The following is a 25,297-nucleotide window of genomic DNA, read 5'->3' as shown; positions in this document are numbered from 1 at the left end:
CTATATTTTGATAACATTTTGGTCGTTGACGGATATGCAGGTAGTTAAATATGGATTTAGATGCTTCATAAACCTAAATAAGATGGCCTGATAATTATAAGGGTATTAGGGGCCTGCATTTACTGATTTTAATCTATTTTGTGGTCCAGGGCAAGTTAATGTTGATGAAAGTTCTGGATTCTCATCTACAAAAGCGAGACTGGTTTAAGTGCCTATATATGGATTTAGGTGCCTAATTTTAGGCTTCTAAGATGCAGATGTTGGCCTAAATAATAAATAGTGTATTCACATGCCCATGTGATTGAATAACTGCGAACAGAGGAGAGGCAAATAGAAGGAGTTTGCCTGGGAGTTCGCCTGGGGGAGAGCCCAGAGTGGGTTTTTGCCTTTCAGACTTTGCTGAGCAGTAAATACAGCATCAGAAGAGACTCTCAGAGGAAAGATATGGAAAGAGAGCGATCTGCTGTTGTCACCTGCACTGGAAGTGCTATATTTGTCTTCCTCCCACAGGATAGAGCTGACTTCATCTGTACAAAGTGCAGGCTGGTTTCCATATTGGAAGAGAAGGTTAAAGGACTAGAGTCCCAAATATGAACCCTGCATTGCCTTAAGGAAAACAAAGTCTTTCTCGATCGAAGACATGATTTGCTACTGCAGGCACAGTGTGAGGAAGATTCAGAGAAGGCAGTGCAGGGGAAACTGAAGAACAGGGAGGAAATTGGCAGCATGTGACCTCCTGAAGAAAGAGAACCTATATGCACACCATGCAGATAGAGGTAAGGAATCGTTTTCTGGCTCTTTGCACAGGTACTACTGCGGAGAAAGATTTGGAAGACTCATCTGAGGGAATAGATCAGAAGGCAGGGGATGCATTGTCCTAGGGATGGGGGTTCCACGACCACCACTCCCCAAGGGGAAGAGAAGGGTGGTGATGGTCGGTGACTCCCTCCTAAGAGGGACGGAGTCATCCATCTGCCATCCAGACCGGGAAACTAGAGAAGTGTGCTGCTTGCCTGGAGCTAGGATTCAGGATGTGACAGAGAGATTGCCAAGACTCCTCAAGTCCTCAGAATGCTACGTCTTCCTACTTCTCCACATGGGCACCAACGACACTGCCAAGAACGATCTTGAGCGGATCACTGCGGACTATGTTGCTCTGGGAAGAAGGATAAAGGAGTTTGAAGCGCGAGTGGTGTTCTCATCCATCCTCCCTGTTGAAGGAAAAAGGCCCAGGTAGGGACCGTCGCATTGCGGAAGTAAATGCATGGTTATGCAGGTGGTGTCGGAGAGAGGGCTTTGGATTCTTCGTTCATGGGATGTTGTTCCAGGAAGAAGGATTACTAGGAAGAGACGGGATTCACCTAACGAAGAGAGGGAAGAGTATCTTCACAGACAGGATGGCTAACCTAGTGAGGAGGGCTTTAAACTAGGTTCAATGGGGGATGGGAACCTAAGGTAAGTGGGGAAGTGGGACACCATAAGGAAGCAGAAGGAGGAGGATGCAGCAGGGGAGGCCTCCTGATTCATACTGAGAAAGTAGGGCAATCAGCTAGTTATCTCAAGTGCCTATACACAAATGCAAGAAGCCCTGGAAACAAGCAGGAGGAATTGGAAGTCCTGGCACAGTCAAGAAACTATGACATGATTGGAATAACTGAGACGTGGTGGAGTAACTCACATGACTGGAGCACTGTCATAGATGGGTATAAACTGTTCATGAAGGACAGGCAGGGGCGAAAGGATGGAGGAGTTGCACTGAATGCAGGAAAGCACTATGATTGCTCTGGGTTCCAGTATGAAACTGGAGATAAGCCAGTTGAGAGTCCCTGGGTTAAGCTTAGAAGCAAGAACAATAAAGGTGATGTCGTGGTGAGTATCTGTTATAGACCACCAAACCGGGACGACGAGGTAGATGAGGCTTTCTTCAGTCAACTAGGGAAAGTTACCAGTTCACAGGACCTGATTCTCATGGGGGATTTCAATCACCCTGACATCTGCTGGAAGAGCAATACAGCAGAGCACAAACAATCCAGGAAGTTTTTGGATAGTGTTGCAGACAACTTCCTGGTGCAAGTGCTGGAGCAACCAACTAGGGGCCGTGCTTCTCTTGACCTGCTGCTCACAAACAGGGAAGATTTTGTAGGGGAAGTAGAAGTGGGTGGCAACCTAGGCAGCAGTGACCATGAGATGGTCGAGTTCAGGATCCTGGCAAATGGAAGAACAGCAGGATACAGACTATGGACTTCAGAAAAGCAGACTTTGACTGCCTCAGGGAGCTGATGGGCAGGATCCCCTGGGAGGCTAATATGAGGGGGAAAGGAATCCAAGAGAACTGGCTGTATTTTAAAGAAACCTTATTGAGGGCACAGGAGCAAACCATCCTGATGTGCAGAAAGAATAGCAAATATGGTAGGCGTCCACCTTGGCTTAACAAAGAAGTCTTTGGTGAACTTAAACGCAAAAAAGAAGCTTACAAGAAGTGGAAGCTTGGTTAGATGACTAGGGAGGATTATAAAAATACTGATCGAACATGCAGGAATGAAATCAGGAAGGCCAAAGCACAATTGGAGTTGCAGCTAGCGAGGGTTGTGAAGGGGAACAAGAAGAGTTTCTACAGGTATGTTGACAACAAGAGGAAGATTACGGAAAGTGTGGACCTCTTACAGAATGGGGGAGGCAACGTAGTGACAGAGGATGTGGAGAAAGCTGAGGTACTCAATGCCTTTTTTGCCTCTGTCTTCATAGACAAGGTCAGCTCCCAGACTACTGTACTGGGCGGCACAGAATGGGAAGGAGGCGAACATCCCACAGTGCTGAAGGAACAGGTCCAAGACTATTTAGAAAGATTGGACATACACAAGTCCATGGTGCCAGATGCTATGCACTCGAGGATGCTTAGGGAGCTGGCTGATGTGATTTCAGAGCCATTGGCTATTATCTTTGAAAGCTCTTGGCAATTGGGGTAGGTCCCTGATGACTGGAAAAAAGCAAATATAGTGCCCATCTTCAAGAAAGGGAGGAAAGAGGATCCAGGGAACTACAGACCGGTCAGCCTCACCTCACTCCCTGGAAAAATCATGGAACAAGTCCTCAAGGAATTCATTTTAAGGCATTTGGAAGAGAGGAAGGTGATCAGGAACAGTCAAAATGGATTCACCAAGGGAAAGTCATGCCTCACCAACCTGATTGCTTTCTATGAAGAGGTGACTGGCTCTGTGGATGTTGGGAAAGCAATGGACGTGATATACCTTGACTTTAGCAAAGCTTTTGATATGGTCTCTCACAGTATTCTCATCAGCAAGTTAAAGAAGTATGGGTTAGATGAATGGACTATAAAATGGATAGAGAACTGGCTAGAGCATAGGGCTCAATGGGTAGTGATCAATGACTCCATGTCTAGCTGGCAGCTGGTCACAAGCAGAGTGCCCCAGGGGTCAGTCCTAGGGCCAGTTTTGTTCAACATCTTCATTAATGATTTGGAGAATGGGGTAGATTGCACCCTCAGGAAGTTTGCAGGTGACACTAAGCTAGGGGTAGATACCCTGGAAGGTAGGGATAGGATACAGAAGGACCTAAACAAACTGGAGGATTGGGCCAAAAGAAATCTGATGAGGTTCAACAAGGACAAGTGCAGAGTCCTGCACTTAGGACGGAAGAATCCCATGCACAGCTACAGACTGGGGACCGACTGGCTAAGCAGCAGTTCTACAGAAAAGGAGCTGGGGGCTACAGTGGACAAGAAGCTGGATATGAGTCAACAGTATGCCCTTGTTGCCAAGAAGGCAAATGGCATATTGGGCTGCATTAGTAAGAACATTATCAGCAGAAAAAGGGAAGTGATTATTCCCCTCTTTTCAGCAATGGTGAGGCCTCAGTTGGAGTACTGTGTCTAGTTTTGGGCCCCCCACAACAGAAAGGATTTGGACAAACTGGAACTAGTCAAGTGGAGGGCAACAAAAATGATTAGGGGGCTGGAGCACATGATTTATGAAATGAGGCTGAGGGAACTAGGCTTGTTTAGTCAACAGAAGAGAAGAATGAGGGGAGATTTGATAGCAGCCTTTAACTACCTGAAAGGGGGTTCCAGGGAGGATGGAGCTAGGCTGTTCTCAGTGGTGACAGACAACAGAACAAGGAGTAACGGTCTCAAGTTGCAGTGGGGGAGGTCTAGGTTGGATATTAGGAAAAAGTGTTTCATTAGGAGGGTAGTGAAGCACTGGAATGGATTATCTAGGGAGGTGGTGGAATCTCCATCTTTAGAGGTTTTTAAACTGCGGCTTGACAAAACCCTCGCTGGGATTATTTATCTGAGGTTAGTCCTGCTTTGAGCAGAGGGTTGGACTAAATGACCTCCTGAGGTCCCTTCCAACTGTATGATTGTATGAATAACAAAAGTTCCCTTCTACTAAATTCTGTTTGTTAAAAAAAATGGATGGGAAATGTTGCACCGCTGTGCACAGCACTCATTGAAAACTTCATAGATTCAAAGATTCCAAGTCCAGAAGGGACTGTTGTGGTTATCTAGACTGACCTCCTGTTTACACAGGCCATTCGATTTCCCCAAAAGAATTCTTAGAGCATAGGTTTTAGAAAAATATCCAGTCTTGATTTAAAAATAGTCAGTGATGGAGAATATACCATGACCTCTGGCAAATTGTTCCAGTGGGTAATTACCTTCACTGTTAAAAATGTACTCCTGTTTTCCAGACTGAATTTGTCTAGTTTTAACTTCCAGCCATTGGATTGTGTTACGCCTTATTCAGCAGTATTCAATAACCCAATATTATTTGTTCCCCATGTAGATACTTACAAAATGTAATCGAGTCACCCCTTAACTTTTTCTTTTTTTCAGCTAAATAGATTGAACTTTTTTGAGTCTGTCACTATAAGGCATATCTTCTAATCCTTTAATCATTACCATGGTTCTTTTCTGAACCTTCTCCAATTTATCAATCTGTCTTGCTCTGTGGACACCAGAACTGGAAGCACTATTTCAGCAGTGGTCACACCAGAACCAAATAAAGAGTTAGAATAATCTCTCTTCTTCTACTTGAGAGTCCCCTGTTTATGCATCCCAGAATTGCATTAGCCTTTTTGGCAACGATGTCACACTAGGATCTCATGTTAGGCTGATTATCCATCCTAACCCCTAGGTATTTTGCCAATTCACTGCATCCCAGGATAGAGTCCTCCATCTTGTAAGTATGGCCTGTATTCTTTGTTCCTCGATGTATACATTTACACTTAGCCATATTAAAATGCATACGGCTTACTTGTGCCTAGGTTACCAAGTGATCCAGATCACTCTGAATCAGTGACCTGTTGTCTTTATTATTTACCACTCCCCCAATTTTTATTCATCTGCTGAGTTTATCAGTGATGATTTTAGATTTTCTTCCAGACCCTGAATAAAAATGTTAAATAGTGTAGGGCCAAGAACCAATTCCTGTGGGACCCTACTAGAAACACACCTGTTTGATTCCCTGTTTACAGTTAAATTTTGAGACCTAGCAGCCAGTTTTTAATCCAGTTAATCTGTGGCATGTTAATTTTATATTCTAGTTTTTTTGTAAAAATGGCATGCAGTACCAAGTCAAAATATATTGTCAACTCTATTACTTTATCAATCAAACTTGTAATGGCTTCAAAAAAGGTATCAAATTAGTTTGATAGGATCTATTTCCATAGACCTGTATTGATTGACATTGATTATATTGCCCTCCATTAATTCCATATTAATCAAGTCCCATATCAGCCAGTCCATTATCTTGACTCTTGTTGATGTCATATTGACAGGTTTATAACTACCTCAGCGATCCCATTTGCGCTTTTTAAATATTGGCACAATATTCACTTTCATTTAGTTTTCTGGAACTTATTGAATATCGACATTTACAGTCCAGGAAGCGCCTCAATCACTTCTTTTAAAACTCTTGGATTTGAATTGTCCAGACTTCTGATTTAAAAATGGCTACTAAATTTTAGGCACTATTTAATATCCTCCTGAAATGCTGGTGGAGTGGAAAAAGTGTTATCATATGAGATAACTATGATCTGTTTTTCCCAAATACAGAACAGAAATATTTATTGAACACTTGTGCCTTTTCTGCATTATTATTGATAATTGTACTATTTTCCATTTTCAGGCTTCGTTGTTCTTAATATATTTAAACTCCTGTTAGCCATAGATTTATCCTTGTGTACCTTTAGTTATCAGTTTTTCTACAGTTCCTAGCTTCTGATTCATATTTATAGCTATGAATTTCCCCTTTCTTCCATTTATTATGTTGTATTTGTTATAGCTGCTTTCACTTCCCCTCTAAACCAGTCAGTTGTTAACTAGCATGGCCATCCTTGATTGTGGAATTGTGGTTTATGAGGTATCTAGTAAGGTGTTCTCAAGGAATTCCCAATTATCATTCACAATTTTTTATTAAATCCTTCCTCTCAGCTGATTTGGTTCATAATTGTTTTCAGCTTTGTGAAATTGGCCATTTTAAAGCATCAACATATTCATATTACTGGCCTAAGCTTTATTCTGTCTGCACATTATAAATGTGATCAAGTCATGATCACTTGTACCCAAGTTACCATTAATGTTTAGTTCTGTGATCAGTTGCTATTCATCTGTCAAGACACAGTCCAATATAGAATTCCCCCAAGTTGGATGTTAATTTTTTGAGTTAAGAAATTGTGATCTATAATACTTAAAAATGCCAACGATGTTTTAGTACTGTCAGCATGAGACCCCTGTTTCTTCCCCCCAGCATGTATTACTCAGTTTGAAATCCCCTATGATGACACAGCTTTTTTTTTCTACACATTATAGATCAGTCATAAAGAGCTATTCGACTTGGTCCCTCGTGTGATTTGGTGGTCTGTAGCAGACACCAACTAATTCCCCATCTTGTGCTTTATCTGTTAGGAGATTGATCCAAAAGCATGCAAGATCACTTTCTTCTGCATTATCAGTGACTCAGAAACAGGTAATGCCTCTTTTTACAGAGAGTGCCACTTCCCCTCCCTTTCTGCTCATTCAATCCTTCCTGTATAGGTAAAACATTGATTTTAACACACAAGCATTCCAGGTCTAGTTTTTTCTGAATAGTCAATAAATCTAAAACAGGTAATGGTGTGTTTGATATAGCATGCTATCCTGCCTCCACTTCCAATTATTTTATCCCCTTCCTCGTTAGGGAGCATTTTGTGATTTTTAACATGCCAGTCACACTATGGTTCAATAATAACAATTTACATTAGAGTACTTTTTGTTCCTCTCGTTTTTACCTGGATCAGCTAGCATTGGTGTACAGGCAATTCAATAATTTCTTGTCTTAATATCCCTTAACACCTTTATTCTTTACATTTATGATGTCCTGAGTTTGAGTTACATGTGCTTATTCTGTTTACCCACTTAACAACCTCTCCTTTTGTTGCCAGTTTAGTGCCCTTCCGACTAATCTAGCTAGTTTGTTACCAAGAAGATTGATTGGTCCCTCTCTGGTGACTATAGTGATTGTCCAAACCTTTCATCACAGGTGGCCTTTTGAAGGTCCATAAAACCAAAACCCTCTAATGCATGCCACTTTCCTAGCCTTCATTATTTTGTCATCTGTCTCCTCTTAGTCTTCTATATTGATCTTTTTTCCAAGGTCCCTAAAGACTTCATTGTTCTGTGAAATTCCATCTCAAGCAGTATCATTCATGGATACTTGTGTCATAACCAGGGGAAGCTTCCCTGCTGACTTCATGCTCCTAGCCAGTCTTTGTGATGTCTTGTCTTTGCTCTAGAAAGACAGGAGACCATCCTGCTGTCCTTTTACCTCTTGTAGAATGTTCTCTCCACTTTAACAGTACTCAGTGAAGATAAGCCATTGTCTTTGCTCAACATTTGGACATAGTTCCTATCTGGGTGTGTCTGAAGGGAAACCAGTGCAAATGATTGACTTAGTGCATGACTTGTGATGCAGTCATTTGTTTATTAGAAATGGAGTGAGATACGTGTAGCAATTGTGTTTCAAACTCATATTAATAAATTATTATAGAAAAGCTCCGAATCTGTCACAGCCTCAAGCCACAATGACTGCCTCATGAAAGAAATAGGTATTTTTGTAAATTGTTATATTTTGCAAACATATTACCAAAAAAATGAGGTATCAAATCTTTTTTAATGTGCTCAGGAACCCTCATGAATGAGGGTACCAAATTTCAAGACTTTACTCTAGTGGGAATGTTAATTGCTTCAATAAGAATATTTTATTAGATTATATAATCCATAGAAAATACTGCATTAAAAGAATGTTTAGGTTGTAAAGTGAAGCATTGAAAAGTCTGAAAATGTATATTGTCTGTGTAATATTCACTTTGTATAAAAATACAGTCTTTAATTCCTTGATCACAAATTTTATTCCACAGGAATTTTATCATATTTATGTGCAGGTTAGATGGTGTACAGTGAATGAGAGAGCTCATAAATATTTAGCACTAGACAGTCAGCACAAGGAGAGCGGCTCAGGGAAAGAGGATGGGACATAATGAGCTTCCTTCCTCTTGCCAGCCTGCGTGTAAAGGCTGGGTATAATTGTTGCCTGAAATTGTGGAGGAGTGCAGGAGCACACATTTTTCAAAAGTGATTACTGATTTTGGGGTGCCCAACTTGAGACATCTTAAAAGCTTTTTAAAAGACTTTATTGGACAGTGCTTAGCAACTGCTCCCTGAAAATCTGGCAACTTTAAAGATGTCTCAAGCTGAGCAGACAAACGGAGGTATTTTAGATCACTAGTCATTTCTGAAAACATGGGCTCAAGTCAAAGATACACCAGAAAATTGACTATTAAAATAGTGTAAGTATATCAGAGGGGGGAAAAGGAGCCAGATGAAAAAACATTTCAAGGTGTTACAAATGTATATGAAGATGCAGGAGAAAAAACTATGATGCTTTGTTATATTTGAGCAATGGTATTTATTAATTAACTAAAGACAATAGGGGTTGCACTTGCAATTTAAATTTCTCATGTAATTGCCTTCTGCTTATCCAGAGAATTGTTGGGTCTCTGCTTCTGCATTCTACTGAAAGCAGAAATATGCAAATTTGTGTATAACAATTGCAGCTGCTTATTAGCCCAACAGTCACATGGATTCTTGTACTTTATAAAAACTTTGGTTAGATGACTCTTGTTAGTTAGCTCTGATGTTGAGCAAATTTCATAAGGTTTAGAAGTTAATTTCCCATCATTGTCAATCCGTTATCAGAGTGAAAGACTATTGACTAGCCACTCCCATAGGTACTGATGGATCAGAAGTTTTAGCACCCATTTGCTCCCGTTATTTATATTCTGGGTTCAGTCTACCAGTGCATGTTTCCCATCCATATCCAACACAAGCTAGGCTCCAGACCTCAGAGTTCCTGCCCCCACTTCCACCTTCTCATCTGTGAGTAGCATCCATCACATGTCCCTCTGAAGAGGTGGCATCTGGTGCTGTAAGAGTCTGCTGACATCAGACCCTGGGCCACCGGAAGCCTTAGCCCCTCAGGAGAGGAAATCTCAGAGACCATGGAAAAAAGTTAGGGCCTGTTTTCATGCAACGGAAGTAGGCCAAAGGGAACTCTCCAGCATGTTTGAGCTACTTAGGGTAATCCTTCTCTTACCAGCCAAAACTGATCCTGTTGCTCCAGTCAACACAGCTCCATCAGTCGTAGCACACCCGTTACTAAATATTCATGATGTATATCCTGATGAGACTTCTCCAAAAGGAGTTATTATTCATCATGTGACTACTGAATTAGATTAATTTATCTGGATATGGCCTCACTGCAAAATCAGTATATGCCAACCTAACTTTGCTTTTTATTTGATGACTTCATTAAATAGCTGAGTCTTGGCATCTTATAGCTCCATGTGGCCCTCCAGGGGGCCCTCCAGTCATCTAAAGTAAGAGTTTAGTTTCTCATCCTCACATGTCCAGATACACCAAAATAGTGGTAATGGGGGTGTGTCTACTGGGTCCTGCAGGTGTCTGTTCTTTGTCCATTGCTATTTAGTGTCTTTATCAGTCTGGAAGAAAATATGAAATTGTTTGGGAAAATATGCAGATGAGGGGAGAATTGGAATAAAAAATGATGGGTACAGGTTAGGTACACAGACCAATTTGGATCACTTAGTAAGTGGGCTCATTTGAACAATGTGCATGTTACTAGAGCCAGGACATGCTTCTAGGAACAGAGAATGTATGTCACACAAATTGGGGGACTGTATCCTGGAATGCAAAAAGACTTGGAGGTAAATGGTAGATAAACAATTGAATATAAATAATTGAAAATAGCATGATATGATTGCATTAGCCCTCTTAGCTATGTTCTCTTAAGTCTTCACATCCAGGCTAGAGCTAAGCCTTCAAGATTTTCTGTATAGTTTCTCTAAGATATAGTCTTTCCTATCCATCCACATAGCTAAAACACTAATAATCTTGCATCTACATTACTGCAACATCCTTTTCTCTGAACTTGCTAAATGCAATCTTGCCCTACTAATATCCATTCAGAATGTCACTGAAAAGATCATTTTCCTACCTCTTGCTTTGACCGTGTTCCCATTTTCTTTGCATCCCTTCATTGGTCCTTCTTCTCTATCACATAAAAATATAATAAACTGCCTGCCCTTCAGAACCTAAGTTTCATCTCTCTTTCTGTATTGAAAGGTTGATTCTCACCTCTGCTTAGCCCATTATGCCAGCCTCCAAATCTCTTGTTTGTTAAATTTTCAAACAGGCACCTTTATGCTTTCTCCTATGCTGCCTTTTGTGCTTGGGAGATGCTGCCTGTATACATCTGTAAAGGTACCTCATTATCCAACTGCAAAAACCTCCTTTGTGATGATACTTAAAAAAAAAATTAGACAAAGATTAGGCAAGGACTGTTGAGCAGGCTGCCTGGAAGCTCCCTTCACTGAGGCCAGGCCAGAATCAGTTGTGTGGACCTGGAGTATATTTTTCAAAGCCTATTTTGCCTCTCCAACAGGCATGAGACTTCTATTCCCACAGCTTGCAGAGCCAGTGGGAAAGTTACATTGGAGCCTGTTTAATCTCAGGGAAGACAAAGTTTCCCCCATGGCAATGAGGAGGAAGAAATTCCCAGCCCATACCTAGCAAAGTTCATAATGAGAAGTCCACCAAGTCACCCTTCCCTGCCCACAAGCTGCCTATTTTCATCATTATTGATAGTTTTACCATCCTGATTTATTAGCATCTAACCATCATGGTTTATGAAAAGGAAAATCATGTCTCACTAATGTATTAGAATTCGTTGAACTTGTCAATAAATAGTAGATCAACAAGTGGTTGAGGCTTTTGACACTTTCCCTGAGAAACAGCTACTAAATAAACTAAGTGATTTGGGGGTTGGGGCAAAGTGTTATAACGTACCAAAAACTAGCTAATATCCAGTGAATGAAAAACAGGATTAAATGGTCAACGTTCTTCCAGCATAAAGTTAATGAAGGCATGCTTCAAGGCTCTGTATTAGATCCAGTGTTTAATACATTTATTAATGATCTGAAATGGAGAATGAACAATGAGATAGCAAGGTTTGCAGATAATGCGGCATTTTTAGGTTACTCAAGTCCAAAGAGGACTGTAGGGAAATTCAGAGGGATTTAGCCAAAGTAGGTGAATGGCAGAATGACACAATGGCAGAATACAGTTTTTTGTTGATCAATACAAAGTAATGCATGTTGGAAGGAAGAATTTTGAACTAATCATACACCTTAGAGGGTTCTAAATTATTGTTTTTGAAAGATTTAAAAAAAATATATGTAGCAATAGCCTCCACAGAATTTAAAACGATTCAACACTTCTTTCAGACTGAAACATCTTTCTCTGATCTTCAGTATAGCAAACACAGCATTACTCAGGATTGCTTAGGCCCCCTTTTTGGCATCTCACAGGATCACTTAATATAATGTATTTTGGATTATGGAAACTTTAGGATTTTTTTCTTTATATCACTTTTTGTCCCAAATATTAGGAAAAAAAGTTAAGCTTGCTTGTAGTTCATGCTAGTTACACATTTGTTTTTTTCATTATGTACCTTTGGGAAAACGTTCTGTGAGCTACACTTTGAATAAAACCTCGAAGTAATGGTGGTTCTTATTTGTGCTGTTGTGCATATAGGACAATATGCAGTAGGATAGTGGAACAGACTGCCTCAGGAGGTTGTGCAAGCTTCTTCACTGGAGGCTTTCAAAAGGAGGCTGGATAGCTATCTATCTTGAATGATTTAGACAAAACAAATCCTGCATCTTGGCAGGGGGTTAGACTAGATGATCCTCGTGGTCTTTTCTAACCTTGTGAGTTTGTGGTTCTATATGGATCCCACTCATGTGCTGGCACCCCTGCACAGGCATTTGGAATTTTGTATATGTAGAAGTGGGGGATGAGCATGCATTCCTTATGCTCTCAAGCTGCCACCTCAAGAGCATAAACAGTGGAGCGACTCCAACCTCCAATCAGCAATTTGTGATTGCCCTGTCAGAGAGGTGGAACTTCTCAGGATTCCTCCTCCTCCTTTATTTAGTTTTAGAGTAAGATAGGTAGGTAGACTTTTTTTTTTCCATGTAGTAGTTAGTTTAGGTTTTCATATACTCCTCTTTATTTTTTTTGGCCTATTGGTATTTTTTAAAAATGTAAATACTAGGTTAGTTGTAGGGAGTTAGTAAATTTCACTGGATTGCCTACAGTATGCCTCATCCTCTTTCTCCCAGCTCCAAGAGTGATCCCTCTGAAAGATGGACATAGTTTATATTGCCTTGGGAAAAGTCATTTGACACCGAAGTGTGTGATTTTCAAGGCTTTCAAAGAACACACATGGAAGGCTAGAGAATCAAGTCTTAAATCAGTTTCTCTTGAAAAAGTCATTGAGAACAACTTCAGTCACAGAGACTTTGAGGGATCAGGGGACTTCCACTTCCTCCTGTTCTATTTATGCCTCCAGTATTCTGGAAATGACGGAGATCTCTCTGAGCTGCAAAGGTCTTAAGAGACCTCATAAATATAAAAGTCTGCCACAGCAGTCTGAGATCCTGTTGGAGCAGTCAGAGACCCCTGCTGCTCATGGGAGAAAGAAACAAGATTCAGGAGAGTCAGCCTGGTACCATTCAGCATCTTCGGTACTGTATATGAAGTCAATCAAGCAGATGCCAACTGAGTGTGTCTGCACCAAAGCACACTTCTCACAAGGTGCCATCATCAATTTCACTTCAGCTTTGGGCTTGCTGGTTAATTTCACAGTCTCCTATGTCAATTTCATGTCAGCACAGGTGCCCTCCTCAGTTTCTGGGTATGTGTACACAGCAAAGAAAAACCTGTGGCTGACCTGGGCCAGCCGACTAGGGCTCGCGGGGCTTGGGCTATGGGGCTATTCATTGCTGTGTAGACTTCTGGGCTCGGTCTGTAGCCTTGGATCTGGGACCCTGTAGTTCAATGATATTTTTCCCATGGTCATAATTCAAGAAGTTTTGACATGAATTTTATTTCCTTATTTTTGTTCACATTTTATATTATCCTTTGTGTTCTCTTTTGTGTTCCCTTGAAGAGCCAAAGTAGACATTCTGAAGCAAGTTTCCTTTAGATAGAATGTATCTTTTCTTTTTTTGTACTTACACTTTCCCCTGTTTTTTAATTTTTGCTTTTATATATTGGTATAGGATTTAATGCTGTACACAGCTTAGGTAATGAAGAGAGAGAGAGAGAGTGTGTGTGTGTGTGTGTCTGTGTGTGTGTGTGTGTGTGTGTGTGTGTGTGTAAAAGATAGATTTTGTATATATCGAGAGGTGATATTTATTGTATCAGGTTTCTTTACTCAAGGGCCTTGGGAGTTTCAGTAACAGACTACACATTTGAAGACTGCCAGCTAGCTTTGGCTGAAGGACAACTTCGTCTGCCTTCAAACACCTGCCTTTTAGAATTTGCAAAGCTTGTGAGAAGCCTTGGGTGAGCATATAAAATTATTTTTATTTATAAAGCATGATTAGTACAATGTTGTTTCATTAAAATGACACATGGAACTGTCTTAGTTACATTTATGACTAGAAAATGGAATTTCATAATATTACAAATAGGAAGCGCTAATGTGTATTTCAAGAAGTACCACCCGAGGTTAATTTCAGCAAATGCCATCCCTTCTTGTCCCCTCCCATGCACCCTCAGATGTGGGGGAGGCTTTGTTTAGACCAGAAAGCAAAAGAAAATCTTTGGCTCCTCTAAGGATTGCTCCTCTTATTTCCTCCCTTCCTCATGGACTTGAGTGGGAACCTTGACTGGTTGGCTGGACAAAAGGGAGCAGTGTTAGTTTGTTGGCTCATGAGCACTCAACTGAGGGCTTGTAAGCTCTTCACCCTGCCTGAGGTGTCATTCTGTGTCCTGAAGAAAAGCTCTCTCTCTTGGGATGAGAGTAGGGACCCAGGTTTTGGGGTCTTGCTTTGGGCATCATACTAGTTATCTTTTGGGGGCTGGGAAGGAATTTTTCCCTGACTGCCAGATTGGCCTGGGCATAGTGTGGGTTGTTTCACCTTCCTCTGAGCAGCCCAGGGAACTGGTGGGTAAGGACAGATTGTAAAATTCATGTTGTCATGACTTGGTGGGTGCTTGCTGTGGATAAGCACTTGATATGGGCTCCAGTTCCATGGCAGATTAGAGGAAGGTGTCTCCTAAATAAGTGGGGAATGGAGTTGGAGCTCCTAATGTCTTGTATGGCAAGGAGTTAATCCCCTCTTCCCTACTGCCTCAGTCTTCATACAAGGGGAGGGCAGTCGGAACCCAGCAACAGTGCTGGCACCAGGTTCCTGCTGTGGGGGAGTGGGCTGAAGGCAGCCCTCTCCCAGGTGGTAGAGAGGGGTGGGTGACCAATAATGGCCATCTGAGTGGCACAAACTATAGGAAGAAGGATAATCTGCATTGGATGTTTTATTGCCAGATTATTCCCAGATATGTTACTTAATAAAGGTGTTGCCTAACTAAACAGTATTATCGGTGTTTTGTCTGTCTTCCTGAAGTGCCTGGGATAATCTTATTAGATTTATTTTTAAAATCCCACACTTCTTACACTTCAGACAAGTCTCAGATGATTATATATTATATCACAATAAATGTACATAGTGATTCAACTGGTTGCTTTTTTCCCAGTATACCCAGAAAAAGCAACTACAGACAGCTTATGGTTCCATCTACCAATGATGATTAAAGCTGATGTGTAAGAACCAATCTGGCAACTTTCTTTCCAGTTTTCTTGTTTGCCTCCTCACCTGAAAGCATGGAGTGTATCCTCGTGTCTCTGTTCCCAACTCTAATGATGTCCTTGAATTAATCTTTCATCTTCCAGCTGCTATACATACAAGGAAGAAAAGGAGAAAATAATTTCTAAAGTAAGAAATATAGATGGAAGAAATAGGATAAGGATAAGTCCTTTTGCTGTAGAGATCTTGCAGCTAAAAAGATCTCCGACAGGAGAGAAGAGAATGCTACAGGGAGTCAACAGGAACTTTCTATTCTCCACACCAAATTTACCCCTAAAGGCGCTGCGCTGAGATGGAGTAAATCCATCTCCTTCAATGTGCAAGTGCTAATCCTAGGGATCATTTTAATCTCTTTGCAACAGTGTTGGCTTCTATGTGTGCTCAGCAGGCTACCAATCAGCCTCAAAGCTGTGCACCCCCAAATTATGTCCTCCTGAATTCTGAGTTTTAGTGGCTGTCGCCAAAACCATTAATGTAAACTCAGCTAAAATGGGCATTCTTTCTTGATTTTTTTTCAGAGGCTTTGTGACTCCCTGATTTGGGAGTCTCTCAGGGTAGGTTGATTTAAATCACTAAGTGGAAAGCATTGATTTAAATGATCAGTTGTAATCAATTTTTCCATTTTTATTCCAGTTATTTCCTAAAGAGAGGTGCGTCCTCATTGATTGATATATGACGTCCTCTGTTTGTACATCAGAGGATCACATATTAGTCCTTTTTGCCACAGCATCACAGTGGAAGATCATATTGAACTGCTTGTTCACTGTGACCCCTAAAACTTTTTCAGAATCACTGCTTACTCAGATACAGTTCCCCATTCTGTAGTTATGGCATGGATTCCTTGTTTTTAGATGTATGACCTTGCATTTGGCTGCATTTAAAAAAAAAACATTTTGTTTGGATGGGCTCAGTTTACCAAGTGATCAGATCGCTCTATATGATTGCCCTGCCCTCATCATTATTTACCACTCTACCCATCATTGTTGAAATTTGATCTGCAAACTTTATCAGCAGTGATTTTGTGTTCCAGGTCATTGATAAAAATGTTCAATAGCGTTTTAGTCCTGGAACTGTTACCCGCGGACCCCCTTAGAAACACCCCTATTCAGTGATGATTCTTCATTGAAAACTACTACTTCTGATCTGTCAGTTAGCTAGTTCTTAATTCATACAATCTGTGCTTGAATGATATTGATAGTGTTAATTTTTAATCATGTGGTACTATAGTGAAAATGCCTTACAAAAGTCTAAGTATACTAAATATATACAATTAATCTAATGTGATTTATTAGTATTGTATTGTGCTAACACATCTGTACAGTTATCCTTTATCAGTCAAACTTGTAATCACATAAAAAAAATGAAATAAGGTTTGTTTGGCAAGACTTTCTTTCCATAAAATCACATTGACTGGCATTAATTATATTACCATCCTTTATCAATTAAACCTCATATCAACTTTTCTGTTATTTTGCCCAAAATTGATGTCAGGCTAATCGCATGGGGATGATGTACTTTAACATATTTCTTAGTTACTAATGGACCAGAAAGAGTATCAGATAGGGATAAACATTTTTAAATGAGCACACTCGGATAGCTGGCACCCAAAAGTCCTAAAAGTGTTGGCTGAGGAGTTCTCTGGCCCACTGATGTTCATTTTTAATAAACTTCAGAGTACCAGGGAAATTCCAGAACACTGGACAAGTGCTAATGTGCCAATAGTCAAACAGAATTAGTGGTTCTGGAACAATTTTTATAGTGGGGGTGCTGAGAGTCACTGAACCAAAGTGTAAACCCTGTATATAATGGAACCACTTCAAACCGGGGGTGGGATAGTATCACTCCACACCCCTAGTTCCAGCACCTATGCCTGGGTAACTGCAGGCCTTCATTCCTTTCTCGGCTCCTTTGGTTAGCACATTGAGTCATATTGCATTCAAGATCTTGTGGAAGTGTTATCAATAACTCAACAGATAATGGTGTCTTTAATATTGACTATCATCCTTCTTGCTTCTTTTACCCATTCTGTCTTCCTAAACAGGTTTATAACCAGTGATTTTAACATTCCAATCATATGAATCATTCCACCAGGTTTCTGAAATGCCATTTATGTTACATTTCTTTTCATCTATGAGAATTTCCTGTTGGGCATTGGTAGATAAGCATTTGAAAACACATTTCTCTTCACAGTCTTTGCCACATTAATTCCAATGCTTCATGACATGATGAATGAGAGTTTGCCCTGCATTTTCCTCCTTAGCACCCTGTCTTTGAGGTATTCATTCAGTTGCTTCTGCCTGCTCCAGTTTGTCTCCAATGGGAAGACTAGCATTCCACACACAACCTGTGAGATGCAAACTGCCCATTCATATGCCCTTTCTCCCACTGGAAAGTGTTCCAAAGTTGCACAAAACTAAAATCTTCAACTTCACACCAGTTATGCAGCCAGTATTTTCTGCCTTCTGCTCCTCCCTCTCATGGGACTAGAAGTATTCTTGAGATGATCACTTGGACTTTCTTCTTCAGCTTCCTTTTCAGATCCTTGAAATCTTCTGTAATCTGTGTAATTTCCCATGATGCTGTGTCATTTGGTTGCAATATGAAAACAGTCAAGTAATGGTCTTGCCAATGCCATATACAGAGGTAGTAGAACCTCCATATCCCTATTTGATATTTCCTTGTTTATACATCCAGGGTTTGCATTGGCCTCAGCATCAAACTGAGAGCACCTGTTCTGTTAGTTATCCACCAGGACCCCCAGGTCACTTTCAGAGTCACTGCTTTCCACGATACAGTCCCTTATCCTATAAGTAAGGTCTGTGTTCTTTGTTCCTAGATGTATGACCTTTGTCAGCAGTGATTTTATATTTCCTTTCAGGCCATTGGTAAAAATGCATAATAGCATTTTGGTGAAGAACCAATGCCTGCAAGACCCCTTTGGATATACAATCATTCAGTGATGATTCCGCATTTACATACATATTAGGAGATTTATCATTTAGCCAGTTAATATGTGCTATCTTGATTTTGTATAGTGCTAATTTTTAATCAGGATGCCATGTAGTACTAAATCAAATGCCTTACAGAAGTCTTAATATATTACTTCAACATAATTACCCTTATCTACCAAATTTCTAGTCAGAAAACAGTATCAAATTTGTTTGATCAGACCTATTTTGCATAAACCCATGTTGAATGGCATTTATATTACAATCTTTAGTGGAGTCTTATCAATCATTCTGTGATTTTTTTTCATGGATAGATGTCTAACAGGCTTATAATTATCAGGGATATCTCATTTACCCTATAAAATATTAGACCAATATCAACTTTCTTCCAGTCTTCTGGAACTTCCCTATTATTCCAAAGTTTTGTTAAAAAATTAACATCAATGGTTTACTGCTCCTCTGCTAACTCTTTTTCAAACATTTGAGTGCAAAGTATTTGGGCATGCTCATTTAATAATGTTTAACTTTCAGTAAGGCAAGGTGGGTGAAGTAATATCTTTGATTGGACCAACTTGAGACAACCTTGTCTCATTGTCTTTCAAATATCCCAACACAGCTACAACAACTTTTTAGTAAAGCTGTTTAAATTCCTTCTTAGTTATAGTTTAAATAGAAAGTATTTCATCATCCAGTTTATTTCCAAATACAGAACCAAAATATTTTTGAACACTTCTGCGTTTTCTGCATTAGTGACAGTTTTACTATCTACATTTAGAAATGGATTTATACCAGTGTTAGGATTCCTTTTGTGCATGATTATATTTTTAAAATATCCTTCTAATCCTTACTAAGTCCTAACTCCATTGGCCATGGACTTTTCATCGATAAGCTTCCCTTGTCAATTTTCTGCGTTCTTAATTTCTAATGTATATTCATTGCTATTGACTTTACCTTTTTTCTGGGTGTTTTTATCCTTTTTTATGGTTGTTTTCATTTTCCCTTCTAAACTAGGATTTTTTTTAACCAATGGTTATCTTATGTGATTGTGGGATTGTAGATTTCTAGACATCTAGTTAAATCACAATATGTGGCAATGGGGCTTCTATCTCCCTTGAATGAAGTCGGAAAAGACTCCCCCCATCAATGTAGGCCTCATAATGTTGGTGCATAGGTACAGCATGAGCCATTACTTCCCAGACCATCCTTGAAAGTGCTCTTCTTTAAAGATACCACCAGTTTAGGAGTCTTGCTTGTAAGAGTCTCCTAGTTTTCCAGTTTACCACGAAACTGACAGAATTCCCCTGACTCTTAAGTTTGACTCTTACCCTTAATGATTACAGAGTAAGGCACAAGGCAAGCCGTCTGTCGGCTATCACACATCACCCCCCTCCTAAATATAAACACTGGCTTCCAAACACTCTAGTCAGTTTCTTGACTGATTGCACTCATCAAAGGAGCTGCTTGCAGGAACACCTTCTGGCAATCACTAGCTGTTTACTAGATCCCAATAACAGCTCATAAGATATCCTTTTCAGATCCTCTATTCCAGTCAAGTCTGATCAGTTCTCTACATTTTGAGACCTTTGCTTCAAGTGCTTTGTTGCATTTTCATGAAATATTGGGGTCCCCCTTGATCCCTTCTTTCCCTGTATTTCTCAGTGCTTCCTTGCTTTGGCAATGCCCTCATTTTTTTGGTAGTTTGCTCTTATTTTTTAAGTACTTCCCTGTTTAAAGTGTAATAGTTGCAATCTCCTGGATGGATGTAGATTGAAAAAAAACTTCCTGGATATTTCCGAAACCTGATTGTCAGACAATAGTTGAGAATTTAATCAGACTCCCAAGTTGTGAATTCAAGTGACAAATGGGGGATAGAAACACTCAGAAGGAGATATCTACACCATGCCTTCTAGTTGTGCTCCCCAACATCATCTCAGTTTTTTCTGGGTTGAACTTCAGCCAACTGTCTATCTGTAACTGATTCTCAACTAGATATTTGGTAAGACTATTGAAATAGATGGAACTATAGAACTGGATGTTGTCAATATACTGAAAACCACCAAAGCCCTTGCTTCCTTATTCTTCCTCCAAACTCCCCCCCAACACAAGGCTGAACAATGTAGAAGTACAAATGGAGTCCTGCAAAACTCCACATGATACCTTATGGCAGAAGAGCAATGAACCAAAACTACCTTCTGGGATATCCTAGAAAAAAAGAGACTGAAGCCACATAAGACCAGATCTTTCTAGAGGTTTGCAAAGGAATCAGGAATACTTCACAATCAGTGTTGTCAGGCACATAATAAATCTAATAATGATATGGATACTTCTTTACCAGGAAGAAATATATGACCATTGATGTAGTCTCTTTACTGTATCCAGAACGACAAGAAAGAAAGGGAGAGCTGGATTACTATTTCCAGAAGGCATAACCTTTTCAATAATATCCACTATAGGTACATTAAATACAGGGTGATAACTAGCAAGATTCTTTTTGTCAAGACATTGCCCTACTTTCTCGCGTACAGACAGTTTGGTTTGAACCTGAGCAATTTTCCTGTGGAGAGTGGAAAGAAGTCCTCACAACAGAAGGGTCTCAAATTAGGCATCTCTAGATTGGTAGTGTCCAGCCTGTGGCCCACTTATGGCCCTTGATGCTCTAAATTGTAGCCCTTGAGACCACAATGCTAAGAAGGAAATTTGTATTGGATTAAGAATTTAAATGTACTTCCTAATTTGAACCCTGTGATTTTTAAATTGAATTGTTTGAACTAACCATATTGGTGTAGAGAAGTGGTTGTGGGGCCTGTCTCCCGATCTACCTCCTTCAGTTTCAGCTGTAGGACCATTCTGGTCTGAGCTTAGAGCATTCTGAGCTACTGTTCTCCCTTATCTGCTGAAGATCCTCCAATGGCTGAGGAGAGAATAGCTCTGGCTGCTTCGTGTGCTTCCTTAACAAGTGGTGGGCCCCACAGAGAGCAGGATAGGAGCTGAACAGCCCCAGGCTGAGCCTAGGGGAGTGCAAAAGATCATTCCCCTCCCAGTGTGGCAATGCAGGCAGGCCAGAAAGATGAGGGGTGTTTGTTTTGGTTTTCTTGGTTGTCTGCCCCAATCCAGGTTAGGGGTTGCTCTGACTTGAGCCACTGGCGATAGCCAGACCACAACACCAGGGCCTGCAGGGAAAATAGGAATGGTGGGAGCTGGCTATGCCAGCTGTAATCTACCCATAATTTCCCCAGCGGATTTCCTGCTCCCTTTATGTGCTGCCTCAGTAGCAGAAGAGGGAACAAACTAGGGCATAGAAAACTGCCCCATCGTATTGATTGCAGTCCCTTTACCTCTTGGAAATAAGGATTTGCTTTCAGACTGAAAAGACCACATTGTCCTATGTTAACTTGGCTATCCACCATTCAAAACAAATCTGCTGGTTGAAATTTTGTGGTTGCTAGGGTGGCAGGGCAGAGAACTTATTATTCATGCCACCTAAAGCATAAAACTTGATAAGCATTCAGCTTCCATCATCAGCACTTTAACTGTATTACTATTTTGGTAAAATGTCACAACCCTAACCAAAATAGTTAAAACCAGTATAAAATGTTTGTGTAGACCAGGTCTAAAATAAGAATCTAGCTAAATGGCTGGAAAGGAAATGGGTGAACTCATGTTTATATGCTAGCCTTAATTGATGGATCTTTTTGCCTCCTTGCTTGTTGGTAGGTGGCCCCATAACACTGTCAGTAATTGCATTTGCAGGGTAGCATGTGAAAAGTGAGGACTCTGACAAACAGAATTAACAGTGTAATTACTCTTAGTAATCTTGGTTTTAGACAACCTATATCAGGTCTTTCTCATTCAGTGACATTAGGAGGCTTGGAACCAATTGGTTTATGCCACTATTCTACTAATAATCTGCAATTGACAGTTGCATGAAAGGGTAAAGAATCAGCAGAATGGGGTCCTGGTCCATGACTAGGGCTCCTAGACATAAGCTTAATACAAATAATAATGAATATTAGGTTTCTGAGTTATGTTAGAAACTAAGTGGGTGATTTGTCTTTAGAGCTTTAAAAATACTGGGCCCCAGGCATTTTGGTTAATTCTGAATCAGCGTAAGCAAGCAAGTTCTTGTATAATATCTTACAGTGCCATCATTCACTGTTTTACACAAAGCAAGGAATATTAGTGATTTTAGAAGTAGTCTGCAAAATTCCTTTAAAAGTAGTCTGAAATTGTCAAATGTTTTCCCTTTTTATTGTAGGCTGAAACCACAGAAGCTTGAAAAAGATCTCGATAGATACTCTGAAAGTGCCAAGAAAAAGAAAGAGAAAAGAGTCAGTCTTAAAGAGTTTGCTGCATACTTGGAAGTCCCAATTTCTGACACATTAGAAAACATGTTTGCTCTTTTTGTTGAGGTAAGAAATACTACAATGTTACAGAGAATTAAAAATTCATTCCTATGTCGTTCCAATGGGATTTTAAAAATTGCACTCAGCATTGACCTAATTCTGTTCCCATTGACTTCAGTATGAACAGAGTGCCTGTGCTGAGCACTTTGTAAAGTCCCATTTTTGATATCCTTGTGCTTTTTTCTTATGTAGTAGGTTTAAATAAATCCAGTTAGTTAAAGAAAACAGTGGCTTAAGTGAAAGGTTAATGGTACAGAAATCAGACAAAACTAATTTTGTTTTGAGGTACCAATTATGAAAAACAAATCTTTGTGTAGAAAAAAAAAAATGAACACAAAATATTATTCAAACAATAAGATATATTTCTAATACTGTAGAAGATTAATATACAAGAAATATTTTGCCAATATGAAATTTTAATGGAAACAAGGGGAGAGGTGCGTGCATGCATGCACATGCACTGAGGGGAGGAGTCAATTTTTGTTATTTGCTGAAACACAAATGGAAATTCAAAACAGACTTTTCACACTTGGATGCCTAAATTAAGGCACCCAACTCCTAGTGAGTGCTTGGATAAATAGATTAAATTTTCAGGTTTGCTGAGCATCCAGAGTTCTCTTTGACTTTAATGGGACTTGCAAGTACTCAGCACCTTTTAAAAATCAGACTAATAATTTACAGGCAGTGCTGATAGCAATGCCTACAGTTAATGCTACCAAAGGCTTTCCATTATAAGACTCTGTTTTCAGTTGCTTATATCTTTGCCAAATATAATCTGTTAGGGCTGTAATTTTCTGTGCTGAATGTCTGAATCTGTCTGAATTAATTTTTAAAAAATGCGGGGAAGTTTCAGCAAAAACACTTCAGAAAATGAGGTTAGGGTAAAATATGTTTTGCCCATGATTTATTCTTATAACATTTTCGTTGAGAAACTCTAGATTTATAGATTCCAAGACTAGAAAGGGCGATTGTGATCATCTTGTGTGACTTGCACTATATAGGCCATAGAACTTTCCCAAAATAATTTATTTTGAACCAGAATATATTGTTTAAAAAAATGCTTTGAAGCAGGGGCTTGAAGTGTGTGGGTATGGTTGTGTGTGTGTGTGGGGGGGGGGAGGGGGATCATCCTCGTGCCACGGATGTGCCTTTTGCCATCCATGTAAAATGGCACTCAAATATGGCCAAGTTATAAGCCTCTGAAAATTATACTTCACACATGCTTGTAGGTATGTGTTTGAAGCTGACAGCTGAATTCTCAGAAGATTCTGGCTGCCTAAGCATTTTCCATCTGCAAACAGTTTCTGTAAGCAACCAGACTGTGCATGTGCTATCCCTTCATAGTAACTGAGTGTGCTTGCTGCAAGGGCTGAACTTGCAGTTGCCCTTCCTGGTTGCTGGGGACCTCTGTGGTGTAAAGCACCAAAAATAAAAGCGAAGAGACTCTCTCCTTTCCGCCTGTAATGGTTGCTGGAGCATCTACTTGCTCTTGCTTAGCAAGTGCTTCTGTAGTGTTTCTCACTATAATTAGTTGTAAATAGCTGTAGTAATTTTTTAATAGTTAGTTAGTTTGGACCCTGCTTATACGGGTCAGGTTGCTCCCTCCCAAAGGTTGGGGCATGCCTTGATTCCCCCAGCTTTAAACTGTGTGGGGCTTGTAAAAAGCCCATGCACAGGAGTGATCCCCATGCCACCTGCCTTAAGTGTCTTAGGCGAAATTCATCAGCGGGATTGTTGTAGAGTCTTAGAGACTTTGGCACAAGGACAAAGAAGGAGAGAAGCCAAAGACTGAAATTTTTTCTGATGGAGGCGACTCTCCAACCAGGGGACGTGGGTGACCCGACACCACATAGAAGTGCACTGGTGTCTGTTAGGGAGATGGCACCGAGGAAACCCTCTGGGGCCAGAGACCCTCAGTGTTGTCAGGAATCACCGTCACCAAAGGATGTTTCATAGACCTGGCACCAGACGCATTCCCCTATTCCTTGTAAAAAACAGAGGAAAACTGATAGGGGGGCACTTGCCACCATCCAAGGCACCAGGCAGGGAGGTTTGAGTGGAGTGCAGCCCATGCTGGGCCACTCAAGTTCCGCTTCCACTGCGGTACCATCTACTCCAGCTCGGGAAAAGGGGCCATCAAGTCCAGTGCCTCTGGGCTCCCCACCTAGGGAGATCTATGAAGAAGAGTTACAGCTTCAGAAGTGTTTGAAGCAGTCAGGGATGTGTTGGAGGATACGGCACTGCCACCTCCCTCCCAGACATGCAAGTGTTCTGGACACCAGACCATCGGTGCCGAGGAAGCACATGGTGTCATCTAAGGGGAAACCGGCTTTGATGTTGCGGCCCCAGTTCCCCGAACGCCACTCGCTGGCACTGGCTGATGCAGTGCCTCCTTGGTCAGTTAGGACTGAGCGGTCAGACTTGGACTTAGAAGCAAAGTCGTACTCCTCCTGGCGGATTGGGCACCGGTCAGGAAGGTGCCACCAGATCACAGGAACTAGGTCAGCCTTTTCCCATTCCATGGCCACCGCAATGATAGATGCCTAATCAGTAACTTTTCTAGAACCCCTGGGTATTCCATCCTGCCCAGGGTCCCCAGTCAGGCCAGTTGTATTCTGTCACCTCTGAGAGTAGGTACAACCCTGTTCAGAGGAGATG

The 25,297-nt window shown here is 40.6% G+C and overlaps 1 protein-coding gene across 3 annotated transcripts in view; it reads left to right on the top strand.

Moving 5' to 3' along the window:
* The window catches only part of LPCAT1 (lysophosphatidylcholine acyltransferase 1), a 138,273-nt gene that overhangs the window by 66,257 nt on the left and 46,719 nt on the right, over positions 1 to 25,297 (top strand). For 2 of the 3 annotated variants that reach the window (XM_067557415.1, XM_067557417.1), the window contains exons 10-11: positions 13,847 to 13,987; positions 22,492 to 22,645. In XM_067557415.1, coding sequence (XP_067413516.1) covers positions 13,847 to 13,987; positions 22,492 to 22,645 — 295 coding nt within the window. The remainder of the gene's footprint in view (positions 1 to 13,846; positions 13,988 to 22,491; positions 22,646 to 25,297) is intronic. The other variant, XM_067557416.1, reaches the window with a different exon arrangement.

Source organism: Emydura macquarii, unplaced genomic scaffold (assembly GCF_026122565.2).
Source record: "Emydura macquarii macquarii isolate MOO-44397 ecotype Brisbane River unplaced genomic scaffold, CSIRO-AGI_Emac_v2 contig_1827, whole genome shotgun sequence".
In the NCBI taxonomy this organism is placed as follows: Eukaryota; Metazoa; Chordata; order Testudines; family Chelidae; genus Emydura; species Emydura macquarii.
Note: the sequence above shows the minus strand (reverse complement) of the source record. Positions and strands in the feature narration are given on the sequence as shown.